Here is a 10608-nt window from a genome sequence, read left to right on the forward strand (position 1 = left end):
TTCTGGAAGCTCCGTCACCTTTACAAACTAAAGCCAATTCACCCGATCCGCGACAGCTTCATCACACTCTCCCACACCACAATATCCACAATGGACGATCGATCGCTCACCAAGCGCATCCAGACGCTGCACAAGGCTGCTGCGAAAGAGCCTCCATCCGTGGTCCTCCAGTTGCTGGAGGAGTTGAAGAAGGAGCCTGCCCCGACTGAAGAGCAGCTTCGTGTAAGACCTCTCTCCTGTCCCTGCCGCGGCGGGCGGGCGGGTTGACTTTTTTGGCCACTCTGTTGATCATATTGCCCGCAGTCCACCAAAGCCGGCGTCGTCGTCGGTAAAATGCGATCAAACACCAACAAAGACATCGCGAGATTGGCTACCGAGATCGTGTCCAAATGGAGGAAGAACGTCGACTCGGCCAAGGACAAGCGCAAGGTTGAACTCGCCAAGGACTCGCCCACCCCGAAGAGCGTCAGCTCGCCTCTCCCTCCATCATCATCCTCCAACAAGCCATACGAGGGCGATACCGAGAGACGGCATTTCAAGACGGACAAGGTAGATCTCAAGCGCACCGGTCATCAAGCTCGCGACGGCTGTATCGGCGTTCTTTACAACGGCCTGGCATACAGGGCCACAGAGTCTGTCGAGGAGGTTGTCAGACTCGCCATGGAGGTGGAGGCTGCCGCTTTCAGAGTTTTCAAGGGCGACACGCCAGAGTATCGCCAAAAGATTCGCGGCCTCATGACCAGTTTGAAGCGCAAGGACAACCCTGCCTTGGGAAAGCGCGTGCGATCCGGAGCCATCACGCCGGACACGTTTGTCAAGATGACGGACGTTGAGCTTGCCTCGGATGCCCAGCGTGCCGAGGACGAGAAGCTGCAGCAGGAGAACATGAAGAAGGCGCAGGTGCCCATGGCAGAGAAGTCGATCAGTGATGCTCTCAAGTGTGGCAAGTGCGGGCAGAAGAAGGTATCGTACAGCCAGGCTCAGACTAGGTCTGCTGATGAGCCGATGACGACATTTTGCGAATGCACTGTGTGCGGTAACAGGTGGAAGGTAAGTTTTCACTTCGACAGCCTTGCGTCAAGTGATTCTTGCGTGCTAACAGATGGCAACAGTTCTCCTAGCGAGCAAGGCGTTTTCCTACTTTTTGTCGTGTTTTGGTTGGGGTTTGGCGTTTGGGGAACGCGCACCATTTTCGTCTTTTGCTGCGTTTTTGCATGATACCCGAGCAGCGGCCAGGCAGTACTTGAGGCTCTGTCTCGGGGATGGGAGAGGTAGCTGAAGGATCCGGAGGAGGTATTTACATATTTCTATTGAACTCTAGATTTAGAGCACAGGCTGTACTATACGCAATTTCACGAGAGGCCGATGACAGTGAATCATGTCTGGGACTTTTGGGACATGATTAGCTTGGACAGTTCACAGGTCAGAACTACGCTTGCCAGCAATCCCGACAAGGGGATTTGCCGGACGTTTCTTACGAGCATACATATATCGATAGTTGACATAACAACCGTGAGTGGGTCGACTCACTGTCCCTTTTCTCGAGCTTTTCCGTATCGAGGGCAAACCAACGTATAATGCAGCGATGTTTCATTTTCGCTCACAGTGTGCGGTTTATAATTCATCACTCCTTCAACGTGTCAACATATCAAACAATCTCCCAATTAATTCCTATCTCACTCTATATAATCACCACTCCAACACCCTCCCCCCATCCCACTAACCACCCCGGCCCCCGCATCCACCTCCCCCCCGTTATGATTCCCCCCTCCTCACACACCCAAAGCAAAAAACCTTCCCACACCCCCCTTCACACCTCCCCCCCTTTCCCTTATCCTCACCCCCCCCTTTCACAATCTTCATCTGCCTCTTAACAGCAACTCTCGCCATAAAACTCTCCTTTTTATCCCTTTTCCTTGCCGAGCCCTCGGGTTTTTTGACCAAGTATGTCCCCCTCGGCGTACCACTCACCCTCGAAAACAACCTCACATGGTTCGAAGCAGGAGAAGACCTCATAATGGGCGTCACCGACGAAACAGACGGCGACAAGACAGCTAACTCGTCGTCTTCCGAGTCGGAGAGCAGAGACAGCACCCCCGAGCGACGTTTCCTTTTGGCGGTGGGGGTTATTGAGGATGAAACGGGGGGTGGTTTTGAGGTGGGGTCCTTGGTTGGTTTAGTCGAGGGTGCTGGTCGTTTTGATGTGGGCGTTTTGGTCGGTTTGGTGACGGTTGGTGTTGTTGTTGGCTTGACGGTGGTGGGTGGTGGTTTTGGGGCTGGGGTTTTGGCTGGTTCGGCGGCGGTTGGTGTGTTTGATATGGTGGATAATGGTGTGGTTGCTGGTATGGTGGGTGGTGTTGGTTTTGCCTTTGGGGGCCGGCCACGCGGTCTCCTCGGTGGTGTTGTAAGATACGAGGGCGTGGAAGGCCTGAGGTGAAAATCCCCTTTCCGTTGGGCTGGTTTGGATATCAATGGTGAAGATGTAATGGCGATGCTTTCTAGCGTCATATTGTTAATATTGTCGTGGGGGGTACCTGGCAGTGGTGACGATGTCGTGTCCGTGACGGCCCCGTCCTGAGACTGGGACGACAGAGCCGGGACAGGGTCTGATATTTCGGCTGGCCCCGGAGAAGATGCAATGGGGGCAGAGTCCAACATCTCAGTATCTTGAGGCTGTAAAGATATAGAAGCGATCGGTCCCAGCATCTCATCATCGGGGGCGCAGGATGACAGAGTTGGCGACGGAACCGTGTGATTTCGCGGGGTTTCTTCCTCCACAATTCCCATCTCACTTGACAGTTCAATATAAGAATCTGGTATTTCCAGCGTTGTCTCTTCGTCTCCATTAAACGACAGACTTGGCGATGGTGGCCTCACATCGTCGTCGAGATCTTCCTGGGTCGAGAAACCGCCGATGGGATCAGAGTCTGGGATTTCGCCTCGCGGGTCTCTACCCCTGAAGGATGGTCTCCCTTTGCGTCTGTTTGGCCATGGCGTCTCCTCGCTGCCGATTGTGTAGATAACTTCTGTTATTTGGGGCGGCCGAACCATAATGTCTGGTATTGATGATTCTGTATTAATAATGGGTGGTGCTGGTTGTGGTGACGATTCTTTCAACTCTACCGCGACGCGTTCATCTTCACGGTTAACCTGATTCTCCAGGCTCGAATCTTTTGGATTAAGATTTCCAGCGTCAGGCATCGGCACATCGTGTGGCTTGTCCGAGGTATTTGTGTCGGAAGCCACGATGCCAAGTGGCTTGCGTAGAGTTTTCCGTAACAGACTTTCGTCCTTTTTGCGGCTTGCTCCTGCCTGCTTTTGTGGCTGCCGTTGCGTCTTCTGCATGGGCTGATCTTCGTCAGACAGGTCGTATTCTGCATCCACTACATGCCGAGTAAACAGTTCTCCTGGCGGCTCCGGCTGGCCGTTGGCTTCTATTCCACTTTCAACAGCCGGGGGTCTGGTTGAGTGGTTTGTTTCTTTCTCCTCGGGCGCCAGAGGTATCATTGTTGCTCGTGGGACATTTTCCTCCCCATCCTTTTCCTGTGAAATAGGATGGTCACCCTCGCTTTGCTCAGGCGTAACAGCCCTGAACGAGGAGATGTCCAGTGGAGTTTTGGCCACAATCTCCACCCTTAGACTCTGATTTCGCGGTTTCCTAGCGGACTTGTGCTCTGAATCAGACACGTAGATGTAGACATCTGGATCCTCGGCAGGTACTGAATCTTGAACTGGTGGTGGTCGTGACCGGACAGCCATCACCGTAGGCTTCTGTTCTGGAGTCTTCGGGCTCTCGGTTTCTACAAGCGTTGCAGTCGGTTCCGGTTCAGTTGTTGGAGAACTGATGTCCGCCGTCACAATCTCAACATCTGACTGAACTCCGTCCGTCTTCGAAGGAGTACTCTCCGCCTCAGCCATCGCAACACCGTCCCGTGGCGGCGAAGGCGCTTTCGCCACATCCTTTTCCGCATCTTTATACGCTGATTCTTTGGGTGTATCCGATCCAACCTTGGACTTTCTTTTTCCAGGTCCCCTCTTCTTCTTTTCCGGCCCCGTATCAGGCGGCGGCTTCGGCAACAGCAACTTCTGCTTTATCGGCGTCTCCGTCGTCTCCATACCCTTATCCTTCGTAAAAACCCCCAGCAAAACATCGTCCTCATTATCGCCCTGCTCATCCCTTGGCGCAGCAAGTGAAATCCGCTTCTTCTTCACCTGAGGCGCATCCGTCATAGCTGCAGGCCGGTACATATACGAAGGCGGCAGCTCCGGCGCCTGCCAAGTCGGATCGCTGGTCTGTAGATCGATCGGCGGTCCATATTCCACCGGCCACCCACTAAACCCTTCCATCTGTCCCGGAAACATCATACCCCCCCCAATCTGTCCAGAAAACATCACACCCGGCCCCATCTGCCCTTCAAATCCCATATTCGACAACCCCATCTGTCCCATCATCCCAGGCCACCCCCCAAACCCACCCTCCATCGCCAATTCCGACTGCCCCATCATCTGTGGAAGCATCACCCCCCCTCCCATATTCATCCCCATCATCTGCGGCAGCATCACATCCTGCCCCAACCTACTCAGTCCTTGAGCATCTCCCACACCCTGAAGAAGCCTCTCCTCCTCATTATATTCCTCCCCCCCATTGCCCCCCCCATTCTCCCCCTCCCCATCCCCCTCATCCTCACTCTCGCCAACCAAAAGGTCACTCCCCCTCATCCCCTCAATATGCCCATTATTAACCACTATCCTCCCAGTTCTCAAATCAACCTCGTCCCCCACCCCCTCAAAATCCCTCCCGTACCTCTCAAAGATGCTCTCAAACGCCGTCTTGAGCTTGTTCACCGCCCGCTGTCTCGACCGTTCCAGCCTCGCATTCGGATCCCGTCTCGCGTTGACTTCTGACGGCAGCGACAAGAGTTCGTCTTCTAGTGGATCCTCCTCTACTTCTAGGGGGTTGTTGTTCAACGAAAGGCGGGGGCGCTTGCTCGGAGGGGGGCACTCCATCGTGGTAGTCGCATGTCGTGGTGGACGCTGGGGTCGGGTGTGGTGGTGTCGCAGAGTGGAATTGGCCGATTGGTAGTCACGGATCTTAGGTTGTCATATCCGAGAAGGGGACGTCTCACGCGCGCTGCAGTCACCCGTCGAGTCGTCGGTCGCGAAATTTAAACTTCAGTTTATTGCTCCTCGAAACCTTGAAAGTGACATGCTGCTCAGCGGAAATCAATTGGGAATTGATTGTTAACCGAGCAACGCGTGGGGCAAGTAATGGTCAGTGCGCGCTGAGCTTAACCCCCCCTTTTTGCTATTCATACAAGACTTTTTAGACAGTAAACATCACAGTAGCATTCTTATACCACGTCAACAGCGGATTCTCCCCGCTCTTCGTCTCCGTCTCCTCCAAATACGCCCACCTCCGCATGAACTCCTCGTGAGACAACGACCGCGTCAGTTTGCCCGTAATAGCCTGGTACATCGCTTCCGACGTCTGAAAGTCAGTGGGAAACATGATGTCAAAGTACCCTTGATGCACCTAGAAACGCATCAGTATGTTTTGCCTGTCGTCAAACTGAACAGCACATCACTCACCAAAGGCGTCGAAACCGGCACCGGCCTCCTCTGATACCTCGTCTGCACAATCGGCGCATTCAACCCCTTGATCGCCCCCGGCAACCAGTGGAAATCACTCGTCAGCAGCCGATGCGCAGGGAAATACTTCCCCAACACGTCAAAAAACTGCATCAACCTCGTCGGGATGTACTCCTGCTCGCTCAGGTTCCCAGGCAAGGGCCTCTGCTGAGACAGCCACTTGCCAAACCTGCTTGTGGGGTACGGCACCTTGTACCTCCCGTCCGTAGCCACATCCCTCACGCGGAAGAAGCGGGCCGTGACTTGGTCCAAGTTGCGACTGTAGAACTCGTAGTAGTCTCCCTTCCCATCGATCAAGACGGTTCCTTGAAGGGGAGCTTCGGTGGCCATGTCATACCGGACAACATCATGCGCAAAGTTGTCAAACACTTCAAAGGCGAGGAAGAAACATGGCGACGGCACTTTGGTCTTCCAGTCAAAGATGGACTGGTTGATGATTTCGACTTTTTGGGCGTGTCCACGAGCGTGGCTATTTTTCAAGAGGTGGTTGTTTTGAATCGTGGCGAGCTGGGTGGAAATTTCAATGATTTTATACTGAGTGCGAGCATAGACGGCCGGGTCCACATCGCGAATGTAGTCTAGGATGTTGAGCATCAGGGTACCACGACCGGCACCCATTTCGTAAATGATCAAATCATGGTAGGGATAGGTGGTGAGTTTGTAGTTTGCGATCAGGTACCGGGCGATCGCTTCACCATAGTAAGGGCGGAAGAGTTCGGTAGGGGTATACCACAGCTGGCGTGTATCGGTTGGAGAGACGGCGTCGAGGGCGTCTTCGAATTCGACGTAGCGTTTCGAAAGAATAGTTTGGAAATCGATTTCGTCGTGGAGGGAGGGGAAGTTGAAGGGCTCGCCGGGGGAGAAGATAACAACTTGTTTGGAGAAGTAACCGTAGTTGGGGTTGTACAGACTGTCTGGAGGATATGTCAGCTGTGCACAAACAGATGTAGGTACTTTCCCAATAGAACCAACCTTCAACAAAGTCCCGCATCAGCATCTTTACCCGGCGTGGCCGTTCCTTTCTGCTTCGGAGCTCATCGGCAGTGACCAGGGGGTAGCTCTCGAACTCCTTGGACATGTCCTCCTGAAACACCTCGCTCCGTTGTTGCCAGTTACTTTCATTGTGTGGATTCTTTGACGATTCCCCTCCTCTACCGCGAGCCACATAGTTTCGGTGTTGTTGTTGTTGCCGTGGCGCATGGCAATGTTGGTAATGTTGTTGAAGCTCCTGAGCTTGAAGCCGTTGACGTCTCACATTCCGCAGAGCTGTGGCCAGGGTCGCCAAGTTCCTTCGCGATTGGCAGGCAGGGTGATGTCTAAATAGCTGTCTAAACAAGTGAGTAACTGCAGGCGAGTCCATTGTTCCGGAGTCGACCCCTAGAGGTCTGGTTGTGGCGTCGGTGGTGTCGTCGAGGGGTTTGGCGAGCTGTCCTGGACATTGAACTCCATCCCTCCTTTGACAAGCAGCACCCGCGCAGTTCCCATTTTCGGGGGTCAACTTTTTGCGTTGGCCCGAGCTCCCATCATCAGCAGGGGTCTTCGGCCTTCAACGGCCTGGATCTGGCGGGGTTTAAAAAAGCGGCCCCCACTGAATCTCACGACATTGAAACGTTGGACCAGGGTTGAGAATTGGCTTCTTGGCGACGAAGCTTGAAAGCTCTCAATGACATCAACTCTATTTTTTTCTTTTCACGGTAACATTTGCAATTAGCTCTGGAACTTCTTTTCATTTTGGTTCCTGAAGCCCTTGAGCTTCTGGTTTCTCGTGTTTGCTCTTCGAGGATGTCTTTATAATCTGCTTCCTCCTCCTCATCATTTCTTGACCCTCTCATGAAGCAATGAGATAGATACCCCAAGTCAAAATGTCTCTAAGCGACCACCCAAAAGCCTACGGCACCGCCGCCCTGACAGTAGCCTTCATAACCGGCATCTTCGTCACCCTCGGCTTCAAAGACCTCTACCCCGAACTCGAAAACCGCTACCAGCAACGTCTCAAACGCAACCGCCATGCCCGCAACTTGCTCGCCCGCTCCTCCACCGTCTCCTCCCGACGAGATTCCTTCCTCTTCAGCGGCCCCGTCTCCCTCGAAGACCGGGAATCTACCTTCACCACCATCGACCGCGGCCTCGGCATAGTCGACGGCATAGCCGGCACGATAGGCAACACCCCCCTGGTCAAAATCCGCTCCCTCTCCGAAGCAACCGGGTGCGTCATCCTCGCCAAAGCAGAGTTCCTCAACGGCGCGGGGAACTCCCCCAAGGACCGTGTAGCCTTAAACATGATCGAAGTCGCTGAGCAGCAAGGCCTTTTGGTCCCCAACAGAGGTGACACCATCTACGAAGGCACAGTAGGATCAACCGGTATCTCCCTCGCCGTCCTGGCCAGGGCGAAAGGGTACAAATGCCACATCTGCATGCCCTCCGACGTGGCGATTGAGAAATCTGAGCTCCTCCACCACTTGGGAGCTACGGTGGAACGTGTCACTCCTGCGCCCATCACGGACCCAAAACATTTTGTCAACCTCGCCCGCCAGAGAGCAAAGGAACACACGTTGCGGACTGACACGGAAAGCCGCGGGTTTTTTGCCGATCAGTTTGAGTCGTTGGCTAATTACACGGCCCACATGAAGACCACGGGCCCGGAAATCTACGAGCAGACGGGCGGGCTTATTGATGCGTTTGTTGCTGGTGCTGGAACGGGGGGGACCATTTCGGGGGTGACGAAGTATTTAAAGGAAGAAAAGAAGCTGACGAACCTCAAGGTTGTGCTTGCGGATCCTCAAGGGAGTGGGTTGTACAATAAGATTAGACATGGGGTGATGTACTCGCCCACGGAGAAAGAAGGGACGAGGAGGAGACAGCAGGTTGATACCATGGTGGAGGGGATTGGGATTAACAGGATTACCGAAAACTTTGAGTCTGCCAGGTCGCTCATCGACGACGCCGTAAGGGTGACGGATATCCAAGCTCTTAAAATGGCGAGGTGGTTGGTGGAGCATGATGGGATTTTTGTGGGGAGTTCGAGCGCGGTCAACTGTGTTGCGGCGGTGATGACGGCGCTGAAGATGCCGAAGGGGAGTCAGGTTGTGACTATTTTGTGTGATAGTGGGAGTAGGCATTTGAGCAAGTTTTGGAAGAGCGTGGGGGAGTTGGGGTTGGAGGTTAATGGCGAGGATGAGGAGAGGGGGGGGGAGGGGGAAGGTGACATTGTTGAGGTTTTGGGGTTGGGGAAGGGGAGGCAGTAAGTAGAAAATGGGTGTATCTGAGGGATGCAGATGTGAGAATGATGATACCCCTTGTTCATTGTGTGTGTATATGTGGCACAACGTTGACTGTGACCAGAAAGATGAGTAAAAAAAATTACGACTCTTGTTCTTCAGTCATTGGCTAGGCATTAGTTCTCAAAACTCTCAGCCTCACCACAAATATCATCAATAATACTCCCTGCTTTCTCTTCAACATTAACCATTATATCATTCCTTCCTATTTTCAATATGTGTTATTAAAATAATCCACAATAATCTACAGAATCATGCCACCCAACTTTGTACAAGGACGACACCACCCAAAAATGCATTTTCGCCCCCCATTTATTTTCACTCAACATAGTTCCCCTTGTGATCCCTATGACCGCTTTGACGATGTCTTCCCTCATGATCCACCCACACGTGGAAAGGTTCGTTATCATGCTGTTTCCTTCCGTGATTGGACTCCCTGTGATGAGCGTTGTTTCTTTGCGTCTGCTGATAATCTCCACCATGACGGCTGCCATAGTTGAATCCCTCACGATGATGCCGCCTGTTGCCACTACGGTCGTCGTCATACCACTGCTGGCCATAACCATGGCGACCGTTGCTGTTGTAACCTTTCTCACCAAAGTGGTAGCCGTTGTCTCCACCGCGATTTCCTTCGCGGTTAGTGCCATATCCACCAGGAAACTCACCGGTGGGTAGGAAGCCGGGTTGTACTCTAGGACGATCAGATTGCTGCTGCTGCTGCTGCTGCTGCTGCTGCTGTTGCTGAGGGCGGCGGTGGTAATCAGGACGAGGTTGTGCATATTGAGCTTCGCGGTGAGGACGTTGAGGTTGGTGCTGCTGTCCCTGCTGTCCCTGCTGTCCCTGCTGTCCCTGCTGTCCTTGTTGCCCCTGCTGCCCCTGACGTCCACGATACTCCCCCTCCTCATACCTCTGAGACCCGTAATTCGGTCTAGGCCAATACCCAGATAACTTCGGCCTCCCCTGACGCCTGGCTCCCCCTTCCTCCTCCTCCTCCTCCTCCTCCTCCTGCTCCTCCTCCGCCTTCTTTTTCCCCTCAGGCTTCTTCTTCCTCTCCTTCCCTCCCCACCTCCACTTCTTTGCTTCCTCCTTCCCACCTTTCCACTTCCACTCCTTCTCGCCCCACTTCCACCCCTTCCCCTTTTTTACTCCCTCCTCCTCCTCCTCCTCCTCCTCCCTCTCCTCTTTCTCCTCCTCCTTTTTCTTCCCCTGCCTATGCACACTATGATCACTCTTATCAACCGTGATTGGATCACAAACACTAATCCCGATACAAATGATATTTTTCGGTTTCTGGTTGTCATTCTTCTTCTGGCCGCTGTTCTTGCTGTTGGCTGCCCGCTCGGCTAGGCGGTCAATGAGCCGGTCGATGAGGGCGTCTAGGTTTGGGTCTTCCACGTTCTTGTCCTCCAAGACTTTTATTTTTGTGAGGAGGGATTGGATTTCGGAATCAAAGGCGGGGTCGGGGGGAAGGTTTTGGGAGTGGTAGTTTGAGATGGCTCGGGAGGCGGTTAAGGAGGGGGAGAGGGCGATGGGGGTGGCGAGGATGGGGAGGGGGAGGGGGAGGAGGAGGGTGAGGAGGGTTTGGGTGCGCATGGTTGGGGGATGGGTGGTGTGGTGAGTCGGGGTGGGCTGGTGGTTTGGAAGCTGCTGGAGGTGTATTATACTGACATTTTTGATCTCT

General features: G+C 53.6%; 5 protein-coding genes across 5 annotated transcripts; 2 read left to right on the forward strand and 3 right to left on the reverse strand.

The window, feature by feature from the left end:
* Window positions 1-90: 90 nt before the first annotated feature.
* tfs1 (transcription elongation factor TFIIS) lies at window positions 91-1599 on the forward strand (the record flags this gene model as incomplete). The annotated part of the gene is made up of 3 exons (XM_062874403.1): window positions 91-222; window positions 304-1050; window positions 1113-1599. The coding sequence occupies 3 exons, from the start codon at window positions 91-93 to the stop codon at window positions 1119-1121; spliced, it is 888 nt and encodes a 295-aa protein (XP_062737524.1). The 3' UTR covers window positions 1122-1599.
* A 156-nt stretch (window positions 1600-1755) lies between these two features.
* QC761_111150 (uncharacterized protein) lies at window positions 1756-5007 on the reverse strand (the record flags this gene model as incomplete). The annotated part of the gene is made up of 1 exon (XM_062874404.1): window positions 1756-5007. The coding sequence occupies one exon, from the start codon at window positions 5005-5007 to the stop codon at window positions 1756-1758; it is 3252 nt and encodes a 1083-aa protein (XP_062737525.1).
* Window positions 5008-5323: 316 nt separating this feature from the next.
* On the reverse strand, window positions 5324-7213 carry QC761_111160 (uncharacterized protein; the record flags this gene model as incomplete). Its single annotated transcript, XM_062874405.1, has 3 exons — window positions 6622-7213; window positions 5590-6563; window positions 5324-5533 (listed from the first exon to the last, which is right to left on the reverse strand). Exons 1-3 carry the CDS (start codon window positions 7007-7009, stop codon window positions 5324-5326), a joined length of 1572 nt encoding a protein of 523 aa, XP_062737526.1. The 5' UTR covers window positions 7010-7213.
* A 298-nt stretch (window positions 7214-7511) lies between these two features.
* cys12 (Cysteine synthase 2) lies at window positions 7512-8894 on the forward strand (the record flags this gene model as incomplete). The annotated part of the gene is made up of 1 exon (XM_062874406.1): window positions 7512-8894. One exon carries the CDS (start codon window positions 7512-7514, stop codon window positions 8892-8894), a length of 1383 nt encoding a protein of 460 aa, XP_062737527.1.
* Window positions 8895-9245: 351 nt separating this feature from the next.
* Window positions 9246-10520, reverse strand: QC761_111175 (uncharacterized protein; the record flags this gene model as incomplete). The annotated part of the gene is made up of 1 exon (XM_062874407.1): window positions 9246-10520. The coding sequence occupies one exon, from the start codon at window positions 10518-10520 to the stop codon at window positions 9246-9248; it is 1275 nt and encodes a 424-aa protein (XP_062737528.1).
* Between the last annotated feature and the right edge of the window lie 88 nt (window positions 10521-10608).

Source organism: Podospora bellae-mahoneyi (assembly GCF_035222275.1).
Source record: "Podospora bellae-mahoneyi strain CBS 112042 chromosome 1 map unlocalized CBS112042p_1, whole genome shotgun sequence".
Classification (NCBI taxonomy): Eukaryota; Fungi; Ascomycota; class Sordariomycetes; order Sordariales; family Podosporaceae; genus Podospora; species Podospora bellae-mahoneyi.